Source organism: Lathyrus oleraceus, chromosome 7 (assembly GCF_024323335.1).
Source record: "Lathyrus oleraceus cultivar Zhongwan6 chromosome 7, CAAS_Psat_ZW6_1.0, whole genome shotgun sequence".
NCBI lineage: Eukaryota > Viridiplantae > Streptophyta > Magnoliopsida > Fabales > Fabaceae > Lathyrus > Lathyrus oleraceus.
The window spans coordinates 232,754,093-232,774,487 of record NC_066585.1 but is presented as its reverse complement, the minus strand read 5'-3'; the positions used below and the strand labels follow the sequence as shown (position 1 = coordinate 232,774,487).

Here is a 20,395-nt window from a genome sequence, read left to right as displayed (position 1 = left end):
CGGTTAAATGATGATAGTCCCTTCGAATGCTAAGGTATCCTCACAACTGTTGCCTTCAATGACCAATCGATGACCCTACGATGACCCTTCTACATCCCAAGGATAAAACTACTTACTTCTCAATAGTCAGGACAGTTTTACCCTCATAAGGATAGGAAATGCCCGGAAAGACCTCGGACAGGTATAACCTTAATTGCTCATTCATAACAAAAAAATACTTTTCACACCTCACACCTTTCAAACATCTTTTGGAAAATCATCACTTAGCATACATCCGTACTAGGATCATTGCCGAGTTATATTTTTCTAAACTACTTTCAAAAACTATACGAGATAACCACTTTGTATACATTCATGCAAGAATCATTACAAAGTTAAATTCTCATTTTGCAAAACATTTTTCACACCTTTCTCAACCACCTTTTTCAAACTAGAAAACATAAATGATTGAGCAATTAAGAGCCCATGGATAACCATGGATACAGAGGGTGCTAATACCTTCCCTTTGTATAAAGTACCTCCCGAACCTAAGAATTTAAAATTAAGGTCTTTCCTGTTCTTTTCCACCTTTCCTTATGGGATAAAAGAAAAGTCGGTGGCGACTCTTGCTAACCGCGACATTGCGATTACAAATCCAATAAAGTCCAGTTCACCGTATGACAATCCACCATTGCACTCATCCACTTATATTTATCCTATATAACTATAGCCTATCTAAAGGTATAAAGGTCTCCATAACTAGTAATAAGTGCATAGTCTGCCAAGTCTTCATACCCATATCTTTCTGGTGGTTTGGTTAAATTGTGCTCTCTTTCACATACAAGAATAAAATCATATACTCCACCTAAAACTTCAGGTTCGTGGCCAACTTCAGTATCAGAGTCTGGTTCCTCCTGTTGTTCAGGCACTACATGTATATTATTCAGTGGTTCCTCTTGTTTCTTGGAAGCATCTCCTTTAGATGTTGATGCATTTGTTGCAAGTGTCTGCTTCAACATTAAATGTTCATAAAAAAAATCATATCTTTGTTTATTACCATCTTTCTTTTAATCGAATCCCATAAGTTAAACCTCTTTACAAATTTTGTGTAACCGACAAAGACATACTTCTTCGACTTTTGATCAAGTTTGGATTTATCTTCACTGAATATATGCACATAAGTTGGACACCCAAAAATCCTGAAATTATCAAGATTAATAGAATAACATAGTGAGAGTATGTTCATCATCAATCATAGCTTTGTTTTGATGAAAATAAAAGCCTATCTTAGTAGAAAGATCATAGAAGATAAAGATTGGAATCAAAGTTTAAAGTTGCATGAGCTTTGAAATTAAGTTGATTGGATGATTGGTCAAGGTACTTTAATGGAAATCCATATGTTTATATAATATTTATATGCTCAAGAAACTTCATCTCATCTTCTCTAAAGATTTCCCAATCATTCATGTTGCATGCTCTTTCAAATCATGCATTTTGAAAGGAAAATTTTCAAAAAATCACATAAGTTCAACGGGTTGCATAAAAAGTGCAACCGACTGCATTTTGATTATGTCCAAGCATTTTCAACGTGATTTGTAAAAACGAACCTGTTTGAAGAAATTACGCAACTGGTTACACTTTGCGCAACGTTCACTTTTTCAAGGCATTTTTCAAAAGTGCAATAAGTTGCAATATTTATGCAACCAGTTGCACCTGAAACTTCTTGAAACTTCTGAAACTTTTAGATACCTCTTCAATGCAACGATTCATCATAACTATTCCAAATCATTGTTATATGAATCATGACCATTTTCATTAAACATTGTTATTGTTTAAAGATGTATTTCATCTTCTATTTAAACCAAATTTATTAATTTCAAATTACCTTTTCCACTCAAATTTGTACACCAATAAATTTGTTTTACATGAAACTTTTTCTACAAAACTTTCATATCAGTAAGAAAAGTTCCTAAGCAATCAAGATATATTATATTTGAATTTTTTTATTGAAATGGGAGATCAACCTCTATACATAAAGTGATTCAAGTACAACAAATATTCTCATATATTCATATTTGTTCATAATTTTTATTTGATCACCAAGTGCGCGAGGAGTTGTTTTGTAAATAGAAAGTGGTGTGCTTTATAGTTTTTGTGATCATCAAAGTGTTTTTGTGTTTTTTGTGAAATATCCTTTGAATCAGGGTGATTCAAAGTCCAACATAGGTTTGGCGTTTGTGAAATCAATGAAGTGGTTTGCTTCTTTGTTATTGTTAGAAGATTGTAGGATGATTCTTGGTGTGAGGCTTGTACAAAGATCTAACAATAATGAAAATCTCTTACAGAGTGTAAGGGAACTAGATGTACCCTTAGTTGATAAAGGGAACTAATATACATCATTGTGTTTTTTATTTTTCTGCATTTAAATTCTGCACTTTAATTCAAAGTTCATACACTTATTTTTGAAAAAATAAGAACATAAGAACCATATCTTTAATAGTCTAAAATAACGGAAAATCTAATTCACCCCCTTTGGATCGCACTCAATACTTACATTTGGCATCAAAGCATGTTATAGGTAACCTATTCCTAAAGATCTAAAAATGGCTTCCGTAAATCCAATTTTTATAGACGACGGTAGTAACAACAAGCCTCCTTGTTTTATTGGATAATATTACGATTTTTGGAAAATTTGCATGAGAGCGTATCTTAAGGCATAAGGCGATGATATTTGGGATGTTATAGAAAATGGTTCGTTCGTTCCCACAAGTGTTGTCACTGGCGTTGGTACATTCAAGACCAAAAGTGCTTGGGATGAAAATGATAATAAAAAAATTCTCTATGACAAGAAGGCAAATAACATGCTTCATAACTTTGATGGGTACATTAACACCAATTAATAAACTTTAATTGATTTTTAATCCAATAATAAGTAAAAAAGAAAAAGACGTTCCTTCATAACTCTAATGTTTTATGAACACTTCTCACAAATTGATAAAATATCATTTATAATTTACAAATGCAAAACTCGAACTAGAGCCTCCAATTCCTCGCCAATGATGTTCACATTGTACAAACCAACACCAATTGATGCCTTCAGCAAAACATTCAGATCTTTTGTTGCAATCACAAACAAAAATAACAATAAATAGTCTCCTTGGTGCAAACTCATCCCTAATGCAAACTCATTTGTAAGACTACCATTGACTAAGGTTGGCGCTGACGTTGAAACATAACTCATGCATTCCATGATTCATTTTCTCCATTTAATTAAAAACCCCATTTTATCCATCAATGTCTTCAAATATTTTCATTCAATTGAATCAAGTTCCTTTTTGAAATCTACTTTGACTATAATATTTTTTTTTTTACTATTTAGCATCATCTGCCACCTCAATTGACACAAGTATACCACTTCACAAATCACCTTCTCAATAACTAATTTTAAGTAGTTCTCCAAAATTTATGCAAATATCTAACTAAAGAGATTGTCCTATCAATAATCACTCTTTGAGGACTAGTTACTCTATGAATTAACACTATAAATATGGAGTTAGAACCTTTGAATAACTTCCCATTTGAATAAAGTTACAAACATAACCTCATAAGGGCTCCTTTAATTTATGTCCAGAAGTGTTTTAAAAAACTAAAATTAATTAAGTCAAGATCTTATATTTTAAAACTATCACGATCTCAAACATTTTATTTTGCCACTTCCTCCTGACTAAATGTTCTTTCCAACATGTATGCTTCATTAGAGATGAGGGAGAGGAAATAGAGATTTTCAATACTTCGTCTAACTTAATTAACCAGTTTAAAGTGATTCTCAAAATGATTTAAAACTACTACACAAACACATGTGACACCATCCACCCAAGCTCCATTAGCATTTAAGTCAAGTAATAGATTTCTCCTCTTCCTACTGACATGACATAAAGATTTTTTTTTTGAGTCTGCATATCCATCTTTAAGCCTTTGCACACAAGCCTTCTTCCATTACATACTACAATTCAATCTTGATAATGAAAAAGTTTAACATGACACATACCAAATCTCTTCCTATTTTATAGCAATGAGTATGTCCACCTCCCCCTTACTATCCAGGACAAACATTCTATTTTTTAGCTTCTTTTAGTCTTCCTTCAATATTCTTTCCATGTAGTAAATGTCACTTTCCTTTTACCAATTTAATTTTCTCTTTCAAAACATACAAACCTTATCTAAATATATTGAATAAACACCGTTTCTCAGTAACACGCTCTTTATAACTCAAACAGATCTGACCAACAATTTAACTTGCGGAAAAGTTTAGGATCCTAATTCACCTTATCCATAGACAACAAGATATGACAATGTACATTATTTGGTCACAAAAAATATCATTCGCCGATTAAAAGAAATATGTCGAATCGACTCACCAACACCTCATCACCTTGAAAGCAAGTGAAACGTCTCCTTTTAATAGGCAAGTCAACCAACATAGCATCTTGAATAGAATTATTGATGTTTCAGATGTATTCATCTATCACAAATTTACCTTTACCCTTCTCATCAAATTATATCTCGGTTGGATTGAAATTACCACATACACCCTAAAGGACTTTTATGATTACTAATATAAATGCTAATATAAACATTAGCCACATAAAACAATTGCTCCACCTTGTTGAAATACCTGTAAACACAGTTAACACGTGGTAAAAGATAACCAATGATATCACATCCATAAAATTAGAATCTCATAATGCTAAAATGCATTCTGACCGAGGGCTTAAAAAAAGTTCATCCCTAAATTACCCTCAATGTCGTCGCTAAAAACTCCTCTATCACTTCTAATTTCGTCTTTTAAAGGCACACACAATCAAACTTTTTATCTTTAATTAAACTTAAAGTTTTATTCTATTTTGCCACCCCGATAACTCTAATGCTATAACTAATTATCTCCATTGTTTCCACATCACACATATACACACCACCCCAGACACAACTAACCACATCCTACTGACTTCACCTTCCAAGCACCCCTTTTAATTTTTTTAAACTATTTTCTACTCCCTAATAATATTTCTCCCTCCTTTAAAATTAACGAAAAAATGATCTCTAACTCGTCAAACATCATCTAGTACAACCTCTTTGTCATCATGGATTATTCAGATTTCCACTTTTAAACAAAAGAAATTAACTCGAATAAAGTGTCATTCATCTTAAATAGAAGTTGACTTACTTATTTCTTTGATTTACAATCTTATAATATGTTGGGGTGTTCAAAACTGAGTCGGTCCAATAGAAAACCAATAATTTTCTCTTTCTTACACTTAAGATTTCAATTTCAAAATTCTCTAATCTCTTCAAGTAGTATCACATATGCTACTATAATGGTGTAATGTAATGCACTAATACTATTGTCTAGAATTCCGTTTTACTTTGTAATACACATTGTTATTTTGTTATTTAAATTCTTTTATTATTTGATGTTGAAATGATGTTTGACATTATTATTTATTATTCGATAATGTACAAATGATTATTATTTATTATTCGATAATGTACAAATGATTAAATATAAAATTATATTATTTTATATATATAATTCAATAAAAATCTAATAAACATTTGAATGAATCCAAATCAAATAATATTGCAATTTAAATGTCCGAACACTAACTTATAAGCCGCAAATGTTACAGTATTCGTCTTCAATTATTATTTACACATAGTCGTTACTAATAGTACTACTACTCTATTTTATCATTTGAGGCGTTAAAAATAGTTACGTTAATACACCAAAGGTACGGAAAAATAAATCCATTAAATTTACTAATCATTTTCTTATAATAAGTGGGGAAGAGTGCTTATAGTAATTAAGGACTAAGAGAATACATTAATGAATAGAATCTTATAAACGAATCCCAAGTTTAATCCCAAAAGCAAAAAAGTAGTATAAAACTGTCATTAGTTAACTTATAATCAAATTATTCCACGTATATATACTACCTTTTATTTTATATTTTATATTCACGTCTAAATACTCTGGATTATACGCAAGGAATAGATTACACATAAATGTGCCTAATATAAACGATTACACATAAATGCTAGACGAAAAATATTTAAAGCAAACCCAAAAAAAAGAAGAAAAAGATTACAAGTAAATAATGTTGCGTGTTTTTGGATCTGTTTAATAATGATAAGGCGGTATATATATAATGAAAGAGAGATACAAATACAAAGCTGGCAAATGAAGTAAAGTTAGCAACAACAATCCAAACAGTTTGGACCCAACCGGAATTAGCGCTCTTCTTCTCCATTCACAATTGCTTCTTCCCAAATCATCAACAATCCCACTCACCAAAAACCCTAATTCTCCATTTTCCTCTCACAATTCACGATCGGATTCGTTGAGAACGGGAAAATTCAATTCAGCCGTCGGCGATCTGGTTCATCTGTTGATCTGTTGGTTGTTGGTTCGATCGGCATTACTCGATCTTGTTCCGGAATTGTGCGATTCAGACGCGGATTTTGTTTTCAGATCAGCGGATTATTTCAATGCTTGTAGGTGTAGCTAAGATTCATGGTATTACGATAGGTTATGGTGTTTATAATTACGATTTAGTTTGATTTTTGGAAATCTCGCTTTCTGTACGTTGAATTCAGTGGGAGTTTCACGATTTTGGACATGAGAAGCTCTTTGTCGAATAAATTGTGGATGATTCTCGGCCCTAAACCGCCAGTGAACTGGTTGATATTGTGCGTGATTAGTGTTCTGGCTTTGATTATAGTGTTGGGTTCGTCGTCTTCCAATGCTATTGATTCCTCGCCGAGGAGACCGGCTTCTCTTATCTATACAAACTACAGGAGGATAAAAGAGCGGGTGGCAGTTGATTATTTGGAGCTGAAATCTGTTTCGACTGGTGGTTTGAGGCAAAGGGAGTTAGGGCTTTGTGGAAAAGAAAGGGAAAATTTCGTGCCATGCCATAATATCACTGCCAATTCGGCGTCAGGATTTGAGCAGGGGGAGGAGCTGGATCGGCACTGCCAAGTGTTGAAGGAAGAAGATCAATGTTTGGTTCGTCCTCCCAAGGAATATAAAATTCCCTTGCGCTGGCCCAGTGGCAGAGATATTATATGGAGTGGGAATGTGAAGATAACCAAAGATCAATTTCTTTCGTCCGGAAGTATGACCAAAAGGTAATTACTTACTTTAGATGCATTGTAATTGGTAAATTTGTGAAAAATTGTCACCGAAATTTGTAACCCTTGTAAGTTGTAACTATTGATTGATTGAATGTTTTTTAATTTTGGATGATAGACTGCTCAAGTGAAAGTAATGTAGTTTTTTTTATCAGTTCTTTCTGGGCTGTGATTCCTAAAATTGTTGATATGGTTTATCTAGGTTGATGCTACTAGAAGAGAATCAAATTGCCTTTCACTCAGAGGATGGTATGATCTTTGATGGTGTGAAAGATTACTCTCGCCAAATTGCAGAGATGATAGGGCTAGGAAGTGATACGGAGCTTCCTCAAGCTGGTGTAAGTCTTCCATTCACCATATTCGAGCAATTGTTGTTTTCTGGGGATTCATAGTGTTTTACGAGGACAGGGTTTATGCATAATAGAGTACTGTAAGGAAGATTATGCTATTAAGCTACCTATATCCTCTTCTTGATTCTCATCAAGGACTGTGGTCTTTAGGTTGCATAATATATGTTACTGATCTATTTAGCTCATAATATAACAGGTTCGAACAACGCTGGACATTAATTGTGGATTTGGTAGCTTTGGAGCTCATTTGTTGTCACTTAACATAATGGCGGTTTGTGTTGCGGGATATGAGGCAACTGGCAGCCAAGTTCAATTGTCTCTTGAGAGAGGCCTTCCTGCCATGATTGGCAACTTCATTGCAAGACAGCTTCCGTATCCATCATTATCATATGACATGATTCACTGTGCTCAATGTGGCATCATTTGGGATGAAAAGGGTAACTTTATAGTTATGAGCATTACTCTTTCATTCTTAGCTGAATGGATTTCCTTATAGACGTCATAAAGCTCAACCCTCTTTGTCAGTATAGTATTTTACATACAAACAGATTCATATGTCATATTTTTTGTAAAATTAATATTTTAAATTTAAGTTGTAGTATTTGTCAAAGCTTGTATTTGATGACAAATAAGATAGAAAAAGGTGTAGCGTGTATGTATTTATTAATATCTTGCTTATAGCATAAATATGTTTGGATTTATTAAATCACAGGTGTTTTGTTTTAATTAATTTGTTTTTCACCAATCAAATCGATGATCTAAACAGATGTACAAAATCTTTCTATAACAATGAATTAATGATGCCGCTCTATTTTCTTCCATTCACTCTATATTACTGTCATTTCCTTTTTTCACCCTTCCCTGACTATTCTATAACATACTGGATATTGTTTAGCTTCTGTATCAAATGCTGCACTTTGGTCTCTAATATTGATTTTATCCTACAGATGGAATGTTCCTCATAGAAGTTGACCGTGTTCTTAAACCCGGAGGATATTTCGTTTTAACATCACCTACAAGCAAGCTACCGGGTTCATCGCGGGAGAAAAAGAGAATCACGTTGAATCCTTTGCAAGAGCTGACCCAGGAACTATGTTGGACGCTTCTAGCCCAGCAAGACGAGACTTTCGTCTGGCAGAAGACTGCTGACCTGAATTGTTATGAATCACGGTAAGGATATTCGTATTAGTGTAGGTGATATTAATGGTAAATGTTGATTATCAATAGATTGTTTATTCAAGATGACTAGTAGTATCAAGTATACTATCAACTATTGCTAGTTATGATATTGTCTTTCTCTGTTGATCACTGACTACAATAGTATAACCTCTAGCTTTTCTGTGATATTTGTTTCTTTATTGCAGCAAGCAGCATACTATTCAACTATGTAAAGAAGGGGATGATACTCAATCATACTATAAGCCTCTTGTGTCATGTATAAGTGGGACATCTAGCAAGCGCTGGATTGCAATACAGAACCGATCCTTTGATTCTGAATTGAGTTCAGCTGAGCTTGAAATTCATGGAAAGTATTATTTCTTAGAAGCTTTCTGCTTACAATTTACATGCTCTTCATTCCCTGATATTTTCCCCCATTTTATTCTGCTTTTCCTTTTCATGAATTTCCCTTAATTATTGCAGGAGTTCAGCCTGAAGACTTTTACGAAGACATGCATTTCTGGAGATCAGCTGTTAGTAATTATTGGTCCCTGCTTACACCACTAATTTTCTCTGACCATCCAAAGAGACCTGGAGATGAAGATCCACTGCCTCCATATAATATGATTCGGAATGTTATGGACATGTATTCTAGTTATGGGGGTTTGAATGCTGCACTGCTGGAGGAGAAAAAGTCAGTGTGGGTCATGAATGTTGTTCCTGCCAGGGCTACTAATGCACTTCCTCTCATACTAGATAGAGGTTTTACAGGTGTTATGCATGACTGGTAAGTTGCTATTTGTTCATGATGTAGACAAGTTGTTGTGTATGATCCAGACAAAGTTTCTCTATGATTTAAAAGTTGACTGGAGATAAGATTATTTTGGCCGAGGGTGCTAAACCGATAATACCACTAGAGCCTGATAAATGTATTTCTCTTACATCATCACTGGCAATGCTTATGACAAACAACAAAACAGTAGTGTATGCTAGTTGGAAAAGTAACACTAATTTTAGTTAATTTACTTCAAAAGATATTGATATTCATGATTATTTTATTGCTGAAAATGGTTCAGCAGTGTTTGGTAAAATGTGTGCAAAATAATCCCCTAGCAACTTCTTGTTTTGTAAAAATTACATGACATTTAATGCAAGACTCATTAGTTTCATCAATATGTCAATAATTTCCTTTAGTAAACATACTACATGTTACGGTGCTGAAGTTTCAGTACCACATCTTATGTTTCTTTTATCCAAATCACTCTTAGCTTTCTTAATTTTGTTTTCCTTTTGAGAATGAATTTGAAGCTAAATGTAGCATTCACCTGATTTCTTGGATTGAAATTCCACCTATTTTAGTGCAAAACCCAATTCTAAAGAAAATCTTCTGCAGTTTTGTAGTTCCATCTCTAAATTTTCTTTTCTTTGGAATTCATTGACAAAGCTCTTTGTAAAATAATGTTAATTCGTATGAGCTTCGAGCTAGTTGTTTTGTTTCTAACTATTGATTTATTGATATTCAGGTGTGAACCTTTCCCCACCTACCCGCGGACATATGATATGCTTCATGCAAATGGACTTCTGTCACAGTTCATTTCAGAACGATGCAGCCTGATGGACTTATTCTTGGAGATGGATAGGATACTACGACCAGAGGTATGATCATGGTGTTTGTATTCCTTTACACAATTGTGCTTTAAAGTTTCATCATTGATTTTATTAAGATCTAGCAGAACATTGATCTGGTACTTTCCGTCCTCTTCCTTTCTGACCCTTTTTTTGGCACAACCTCCACAAAGGATGATCTAATCTTGGCAGATGATTGTTTAGAAGCCAGTTGACTCTAATGAAGCAGGCTCATTTGTTGTTTTGATTCCCATATGAAATACTATGTTGAATTTGTGTGTGTTTTTTTATACAACTAGTTGTCGATTTCCGTGTAATTTAAAAGGTCTATGAAGCCTAATTTATTGTTACACTTAATTATTTTTGTAGGGATGGATCATTCTTTCTGACACAGTGGGAACAATTGAAATGGTACGCACGCTTGCAACTCAAGTACGCTGGGAAGCAAGGATAATTGATCTTCAGAATGGCAGTGACCAGCGGTTACTTGTATGCCAGAAACCATTTTTGAAAAAATGATTGGACACTAATATATTTCACCAATCACCATGACAGATGAACACAATTTTTTTGCTCTGGTAATTTCTCTAGACTCTTTTTCTCTTTCTACAACATGGTAAATTTTCTTGTTTTGGTAAATATAGGCAGCATTTAAGTTAAGTATAAAATTAAATATTATGGTTGCAATAAAAGAAACTTGTGCAAGTCATGCCGGAAGCAAGGTTCATGATGTGGATTCCTTTAGGGACCAGTCATGTTTATTTTGTGAGGGCTCTATAGTGGTCCTATATGTGTCATCCTGTAATATTGTTGGATCAAAAGCGTCCATGATAACTCAAGTGTTCCTAGAAACTCAGCAATTCAGATAATGGTGTTTATATTGACAGCTATGGATTTGCGTAGCTATAACATACATCTGAAATAATGTCACTATTTATACAATTTCAGGGAATGGATTGTTTTAATTGGGACGTGTATATATAGAGCTCAGAGCCTTGACTTCAATATTTACCACAACTGGGTCTAGATATTGAAGCTGTAGATTGTGAAGGTTCATGTTGAATTTAGTTACAGTTAATTTTTTTTGTCAATGTTTGTAGTAATTCATTCATCCAATATCTTGTTAGCATTTTTTTATTCTTCTTTATTTCTTTTTTGATCATTGAACTTCTAGCATTTATGTTGAACAATCACAAGTTTTTGAGAAAGAAAGTGAATGGCCATGAAATTCAAGAATGAACTTGAGATAGTAGCACAATCTTCTCTTACTCTATATATGCTCTAATTAGGTTGGATAAGGATAATCTTCATCTTGGTCGAAATGAGAACACAAGCATTGCATAACAGTTTTATTTGTTGATTTACTGGATCAAAGTTTCTACAAATACACTTTCAGTCTTACTTTTTTCAAATTAAAAATTCTAAGGAAAAACATTAAAAATTGAGAACAGTATTGCTCTCATTCTTACATATTCTTGCAATTACAATTAATTACATTACAAATTACAATTCTATAAGCAATCTTTCATTTCCTTTTGAATAAATTTACTTGTAAGTTATATTACTCTATTTTAAGTCATTTCATTTGCATATTCTATATAAGGGAGAGGAAGGGATTAGAATTTCTCTTAAAAACACATTTTGATTCCTTCAAATTTCGGAAGGGAGGGAAAGGATATGGAATTTTTTTTATTACATTGATTAAATTACCTCCATTTTAAAAAAAAAAATTTGTTAGAATATTAAAAATTTAAGTTTGACGTCTAATATTTTATCTTTATCATTTTTTATTTTCATATCAACTTCATCTTCATTTTTTTCCAATAAATTTTTATGCATGCTATTGCCATTTTATTGTTTGCCGTTTTTTCTTTTCTTTTTTCATAGCAACTCCATTTTTTTGGTTACTACGAGTCATTTTCAAAAAAAAAATCATGTATTTTACTTTCTTTTTTTTATAATTGTTTTGTTTCTTAGTTTTTTTATCATGATTCAATCTTTCTTTTTCACGTGTTTTGTTTTGTTTTTAAAAGTTCACTTGTTTTATAAGTAAGTTATATTGTTTTATAAATTCTTTATTTGTTTTATTTTTTTCACAAAGTCATATTTTAAGCTTATATCATTTGTTTTATTGCTTATAAGTTAATATCTTTGAAAAATATTAATTTGATAGCATCATTTTCTAACAACTTCTGTAGTTTATTTTTTTACTGGCTTATAGCTTTTTCTCCAAGTTAATTCAAGTAGTTTATACTTTTTTTTCTTTCAACTTTATACATTTTGTCTTAGTTGAAAAAAAATGAAATATTAACTGAACATTTTTTATGTTACTGTATAAGTATAAGTTAGGTCAATCACTAATAATAATAAATATTATAAATTCTATTAGCTAGTTTAACTATCAACTATAAATTCATTCATTAAAGCTAGTTTATCAGTTATTTTTTATCAAATAAAGTAATATATTATTCAAAAATTACGTTTATAGATATTTTATGGAATTGGATGGATCATTAAATTCAAAAAATTGTTCTAATAGTTTGATGTACCGAAGAATTGTATATATTCTTGTTTTAAAAAAGTTAAAGTATGAGCTTTTAAGAAGAAATGATGAGTGAAGAAGAAGAAAGATCAAATTATTAACAAGTGTTGTATTAATTTTAAAATCTCTTCATTCTCACTTAACAAACATATAAGAGTTTATGTTGTTATTTAATATATGTTGTATAGTTAAACACGATAAATTTTTTATAAACATTTAAGATTAAAGGTTTGTGATAACATGACATGTTTTCTTTATTTTCTATAAATTGAATATCTTCTATCAGGTGTTAAGAACTTATAAGATAGACTACACATCATTTTAAATTTATTAGATTTCGACTATAATTAAATAGAAATTTCATTTATTTTGTTGTGGTTAAATTATGTATAATCCTATAGAACCTTCAAAAAAATTCATAATTACATATACCAAAATCTTGAATCAGAAAAATCAGGGTAAAGACAAAACTCATTTTATAAATATTTAACAATGTTAAATGCTTCAAGCTATATTCTGATAATATATTCCTCCATGTCATCGTTAGATACGATACGACTGGTTAGCTATTGATTATATGCCTTATTGGACTATTATCACCGACACATATCCCTCCATTATTCTATGTTTCTTTACTTAGAGAATTTCTAACATTGTTCGCACATGACTTATTCATGGATTGTTATTTGAATACTTCAAAATTTACATTGTCTAATTGCTAATGCAATGAAATAGTTAAGAAACACTTTATTCAAAGGTTGATGGTGATTCCTTCATGCATTTATACATCTATAATAGGTTGAAGTACTCTTTATATTCTCTATAATAAATTTTTCTTATAAGAAAACACTTTATTCAAACAGTAAAAATATGATTTTGGATGTATGAAATTTTCTTAATATTAGTAATAACTAAAAAGAAACAAATAAATGAAGTGGTTAGGATTTAGGGTTGTAGCATAACTTATTTTAGTGGTATACAATGTAGTTTGATTTTTTTTTAATATCATCTATTTTAATCTATTATTCTTTTTTCTATATATAAAACGGTAGACCATCTAAGCAAGGTCGATCTTGAAAAAGACAAGATGACCTTTAACACAAAACCTTCAAATTAAGGGGTTTCATTTTATTTAAAAAATAAAAGATATATATTAAATATTATATTAAATAAATTATAAAATAAAAAATAAACATGAATTTGTTATTGACTAAGTTGTAGATGGTTGATTTTTAAACATGGTGAGCTGAAGAAGAAGTTGACTACAACCCCAGTTTTGATATTATCAGATCCGAAGGAACCTTTTATAGTATATTGTGATGCGTCCAAGATGGGTTTAGGTGGAGTACTTATACATAATGAACATGTGGTATCTTCTGTGGTTATCTTCTCCAAAATGCATATGGACTCATCGATTTAAGGGTCCTGAATGTCTCAGTCTTCATAGATAATTTATTTTTTTGGTGATGATGGTCTTTAAGAATTTTGGTTGTTCGCTATTTTAGGTAGACTTTTTGTTGTGCGAGGAAATTTGTTGTGTTTCTTAAAATGTTATTGTATTGGGTATGATGATTTCTGAAACTTTTGTGTATTTTATGATAGTATTCTGGAATTGATTCTTGATTATGATGGATTCTGGTTGTTTATTATTTTTGTTATTCTTGATAGGTCCTGGCTGGTTGTTGATGTTATCGGGTTCTGGTTGATGGTATTCACTTTCAATGCAGGGGTTGGAATAGTATTTGGTCTGGCTCGGGTCAGTATCGATACAAATATGCTCCATTGAATCGAGAAGGAAGAATCTTGATTGATGATTAGGAACCGACGATCCAGGAAGAGAGTTGCCAATAGAAAAGGAAATAACCAGAAGAAAATCAAACACCTAGAGGCTAAAATTTGATAGGAAATCAGTCAAGAGGACAAAATCACCCAATGTAAGAAAGCCCACACACGGTGAAAAACATAAAAGAAAGGAAGGGGAAAATGAAGACTACAATGGGGAGGAAGGTGGTTTAGAAGGAAAAAGATAGAAACAAAGAGGAGACCAACATCGATGAAGACGATTTAAAGGGAGAATCTTGTGAATCATGAAGCGTTCTTTTCTTAAGCATTCGATCAAATATTATACTATTCATTCTTAATATTTTCTATTTTGTTTTATCATTCGTTCTATTATTTCACCATTCATTCTTTATTTAATTACTATTTTTTTTACTAATAATGTTTGTTTTTATATTAAAATATAATAATTACTTCCTCCGTTTCAAAATAACTGTGGTGCTAGTAAATAAAATCATCATTCAAAATGAATGTCATTATTATTTTTCAATGTATAAATTATTGTTATTTTTTTAATTATGTCATTTAATTATTATTTTGTACACTACTAATAGATTAATTTAATAAAAATATAATATCTTATGACAGTATTATTAATATATCTACAAAAATTTTAAACAACAATCATTTTAAAACGGATAAAAATATTTTAAAATGGTAATAAATACATGTACATATTACATTTATAGACAAACAAAAAGAATTTTATATTTATGGACAAGAGTGTGACAAACAACCTTTTGTAAAAATCTTGTTATAACAAACATTGGATCGTGTGATTGGCATGAAGTACAGACACTATTACAACGAAGCAAAGCACATCGACAGTATCATCAGTCCTTCCTATTCGCGCGCTTCATTCCTCTTTCAAAATCTCACATCCATCCAACGGTTCAGATCTAGTCTTCCACAACTTCCTCCACCTATATAACCACCCTACCCTACATTCCCTTCTTCCTCGCTCGCTCCCATTCTTCTTCTCCACAAACACATCACACAAATCACTCTGTTCTTCTTTCTCCCCTTTCCAATTACACAACAATGTCCACGGAGAAAGAGCGAGAGACTCAGGTTTACATGGCCAAGCTTTCTGAGCAAGCCGAGAGATACGAAGGTTTCCATTTCCCTTTAACTTTTCGTCACATTGTTTATCAATTCTGCCTTATTACGATTTCTTTCAATCAAAATTATGATCGCAATGTTTAGTTATACCTATTTAGGAAATCAAATTCAAAATCACCTAGGTTAATTATGTTAACATTTCATCTAATTCATTTGCTATATATAATGCTGAGATTCTAGCGATATGGATTTTAAATCACTTTCTATACGTGTGAATTAAGTTGTATTGCAAGTTACAACTCTTTGTTTGGTTGATTCTTAGTTTTTTTTTCCAAATCAATTCTGCATTGGATCCTATTGTTTTTGACAGAATTAGAATTTTTATTGATAATAGTTTATTCTATACTTACGGCATCATAAAGCATTTTGATTTTAATTTCAAATTTGATTCTATCCTATGAATCACATACATGGACACTGGACACGACGCGGACATTGACACACGTCGACACGAAGAACGTAATCATAAGTGTCGTGACCGACACGGAGACTGACACACCTTTTTCCAAAGGTGTTGCTGCTCCAGTGATTCTATCTCCTCATAGATCGATCTTTATGAATGTTTAAATTTGAATATATCTAAACATAATCTAAACAAATGTTGCATACTGCATTGTACACCATATCACACATGGATAGACAGATAATGAGTTGTACATACCGGAATTGTGTAGCAGAAGTGACTAGGTTCCCACAACACATCCAATAAAATTCGAATCTGGCGGAGAGATGCGTCTACATTTAGTGTCTGACAAATGACAGTACCTTGAACTGTATTAACTCTCGTGGAGGAGATCTATAAGGAAACTGATAATGAGTTGTTATATATGTAGGGTGCAATTTTTTGGTGTTAATATGAAAGTTGTTATATTTTGATATCTATCTCTGAACCTTCAAACTTATATATGATGCAGAAATGGTTGAATGCATGAAGACAGTAGCAAAACTTGATGTTGAACTAACTGTGGAAGAGAGGAACCTCCTCTCAGTGGGATATAAAAATGTCATTGGTGCACGGAGAGCCTCGTGGCGCATTATGTCTTCAATTGAACAAAAAGAGGAGTCTAAGGGAAATGAGAACAATGTGAAACTGATCAAGAGTTATTGCCAAAAGGTTGAGGAGGAACTATCCAAAATTTGCAGCGACATTCTCACAATTATTGACCAACATCTGATTCCTTCTTCCACCACAGGAGAAGCTACCGTTTTCTACTATAAGATGTGAGTCATGTTGTCTTACTTGTGCCATTTTCTTGGTTAATTTAATAATTATCTCTTTTTGAAGTTCTGTTTCTGAAAGGATTATTTTTGCATGTTCCATTTTTTCTTAATGGTTTTTAATGCTGTAGAAAGTTCTTGCATGTGGTTTCTGTAGTGTCATATTTTTGGTGGTTCTCTATTTGATTTCCATAAGCTTGTTTGATTAGGAAAGGTGACTATTATCGATATCTTGCTGAGTTCAAGTCCGACCAAGATAGGAAGGAGGCAGCTGAGCAGTCACTCAAGGCCTATGAGGTTGGTATATATATGAAAATTTCCTCATTTCACCACTAACTTTATTGTGTTTATCTATACACACGGTGCTGTTCTTTTAATGTACAAAATATTACTATAATTGTCAGGCTGCTTCAGCCGCTGCAAGCACAGATCTTCCATCAACACATCCAATCCGTCTTGGACTTGCACTCAACTTCTCTGTCTTCTACTATGAGATAATGAACTCTCCTGAAAGGCATGTTACTTATACTCTTTATAGAAATTTAGGCTCGAATGTGCTATCTTTGGTAGCGTGTTTGGCTCATGAGTTCATATAAATGCCTTCAATAAGAGAAGACATCTAGATTTAACTCAGAAAACATCACAGACACATGTGCTTCTAACACTATTATCATCTGCATAGGTTCAATGAATTGCATTTGTTGCTAATGCTCCTTGAAATGTGAATACCGAAACATACAGGGCCTGTCATTTGGCTAAACAAGCTTTCGATGAGGCAATCGCGGATTTAGATACCTTGAGTGAAGAGTCATACAAGGACAGTACTTTGATCATGCAGTTGTTGAGAGACAATCTTACTCTTTGGACCTCCGATTTACCTGAGGATGGAGGTAAGATGATGATTGAGACTTAATATGCATTTAGACTGTGCCCTGCTAGCAATATTTTGTGACTTCTTAGTCCATGTCTATATACTAAAAAAAAACTATATGAAACAGAACAGTTTGTAATTCAAACAATAACTATTCCCACCCGAATTTCACGCCTCTTTTTTAATTTATTAGTACACTATCATATTATATCATACACATTATGCTATAATACTACAATATATTATAATTTATTAATTATATTACTCTGTATTGCTAATGAGTTGAAGTTGTAAATTGTCTTTTTGTATGGTCAAGACTTTTTTGTATCATACATGGATGAAAAGTGAAATTTAGTCTAACATTGTTGATTCTTTTAAACATAAGGGCCTAATTTGACATGAAAAAAAGATAAACGATCTATTCGAAACTTTAAATAAAATTGATATCCGAAGTAGTTTTTCCTATGTAAGGATCTGTAGTAGCATCTGTGAGTCCTTAAATGACTGCTGTTATAGTAAAGATATGCTAAAGTGTTCAAAGTTTATATATCAAGATATAGAATCCACCAAAATTGAGTTAAGCAACTCTATTGTTGTGTTCAAATAATGAATGCTCTCATGCAGGTGACGAATTCAAATCAGAAGAGGCCAAACTCATTGAACATGAGGTATGTGTATGATTCATAATTAGATTCATTACTAGTTTTGTTTCTTGCTGATAACTGTACTATTTTTATTTGTGTTTACAGCACTGATATAGCACTTTGATCCTGGACGCATCTAAGGGCCCTGCTGCAAAGAGAGCATTTTTCAGCTTATCTTGCCGTTCATATCGAACCGAACTCCATAGTTACTGTGTTCACCTTATATCCAAACAAATACTATATAGTTCGATATGTGGCTCCTCTTTTTTATAATTACCGAATTTTTTTCCTTACTGTTTTGATTTATTTCAGGTTAAGTAGTCATTTGAAGTAATGGATGATAATTTACAAATACTTAAATGTATCTCTTTTCTTTGTTGATTAATTTGAAACGTTTTTATCCAAATTCACATCTTACAGTATACCACTTACATAAGAATATTTATTCTTCTTCCCTCTTCCCCGCCTTTCTAATCGCAGTTCTCTCAAATTTGCAAACTTGCGAAGCATCGTATTATTACCTATACAAAGTTTGAAAGTAAATCATTTTAAATTAATCAATAAGTCTTTCAATAATTGACAAATCATATACGTTAAAATATCTGTCTCTATTAATGCTACCTTGCTTTTCTTTACCATAAAAAATTATTCTTTGTTCACATATTGTTGTGCCTTGAGTTCCATAAAAGGCTGTTGAATAAACGAAAACTCCATGAAAACACCATGAAAAAAGCTTGAAAATATAGAGAAGAAGAGGCAATGTATTACATGTGCAACTTAAACTTTGCCAAATAATTAGAATACTTTATATGTTTATCATGATGCTACACTATATCTATTATACACACACATGTAGTGAATCAATCATAATAGAATTTTAAAATTATGTTATGACAGTGACAACCAATTTTCTCAACTAACTACAATGACTTGTGTAACAAGTAACCTTATGGCAATCATCCATATCATGTGTCATATACATCATTTGCTTATGGAAACTTCAATTATTTGTTATGTTGTCATTTGACACCCTCCCATAAGTTTGACCATAATAAATATCTATCATTCCAAGTTTGGACGCAAATGTCTTGAATTTTGACGGAACCGAAGCTTTTGTCAAAAAGTCAGCAAGTTGTTCTTGAGTGGAGATTGGTAGCAGTTTAAGAACATTCTTTTGGATTCTTTCTCTTAAAAATGACAATCTATCTCCAAGTGTTTTGTCCTCTCATAAAAAGCTGAATTTGAAGCAACGTGAATGACCCTTAAAGAGTCACAATATAATACATGTTATTTGCTACACGTGATGCCCAAATACTTTAAGAGACACAGTAGCCATTGTAATTCGCATGTTGCAGTTGACAAAGATCGATACTCTCCCTCTAAAGATGACCTTGATATGGTTGGTTGTTTCTTTTGCTCTCCGTGACATGATTGAATTGCCTAGAAAGAAAATGAAATCAAATAGGAGTCAAGATCCAGATATGAGTCTTACAATATTTGTCAAAATAAAAAAGAACAATGCAAGCAGGCAAAGAGAATACGAACGCCGAAACACTATAAATCCCATTGTACTCTTTCTCCCTTATTCTTGGATTTAATTTTCGTAGGATATTGCATGCTTAAGTATTTAAATTATAGAGTTGTTTATCGTTTATTCATTGGTAGCGATTTATTGCATAAGGTTATGTTTTGTTAGAATTGGTGCCTAATTGAGCTGAATAGGTGATTAAATTATGAGAAACAATTGAGGTTAGAATTAATTGATATTGAATTGTTGTATAAACACACCTCGTGGAATATACAACTGAATCAATTGAATACATTTGTGTATCATTATAAAACCATCAATTTGTAT

At 32.2% G+C, this 20,395-nt stretch overlaps 2 protein-coding genes and 1 long non-coding RNA gene across 3 annotated transcripts; 2 read left to right on the top strand and 1 right to left on the bottom strand.

The window, feature by feature from the left end:
• Positions 1-6,124: 6,124 nt before the first annotated feature.
• Positions 6,125-11,556, top strand: LOC127107715 (probable methyltransferase PMT4). The gene is made up of 9 exons (XM_051045038.1): positions 6,125-7,167; positions 7,373-7,508; positions 7,717-7,957; positions 8,468-8,690; positions 8,885-9,047; positions 9,164-9,465; positions 10,202-10,334; positions 10,674-10,882; positions 11,253-11,556. Exons 1-8 carry the CDS (start codon positions 6,656-6,658, stop codon positions 10,821-10,823), a joined length of 1,860 nt encoding a protein of 619 aa, XP_050900995.1. The 5' UTR covers positions 6,125-6,655; the 3' UTR covers positions 10,824-10,882; positions 11,253-11,556.
• Positions 11,557-15,398: 3,842 nt separating this feature from the next.
• On the top strand, positions 15,399-18,937 carry LOC127107716 (14-3-3-like protein GF14 iota). The gene is made up of 7 exons (XM_051045040.1): positions 15,399-15,799; positions 16,722-17,028; positions 17,235-17,322; positions 17,430-17,539; positions 17,767-17,915; positions 18,521-18,564; positions 18,646-18,937. The coding sequence occupies exons 1-7, from the start codon at positions 15,727-15,729 to the stop codon at positions 18,649-18,651; spliced, it is 777 nt and encodes a 258-aa protein (XP_050900997.1). The 5' UTR covers positions 15,399-15,726; the 3' UTR covers positions 18,652-18,937.
• Positions 18,316-19,384, bottom strand: LOC127107717 (uncharacterized). The gene is made up of 2 exons (XR_007795808.1): positions 19,162-19,384; positions 18,316-19,061 (listed from the first exon to the last, which is right to left on the bottom strand). It is a non-coding gene; the product is annotated as an uncharacterized LOC127107717 (long non-coding RNA).
• Between the last annotated feature and the right edge of the window lie 1,011 nt (positions 19,385-20,395).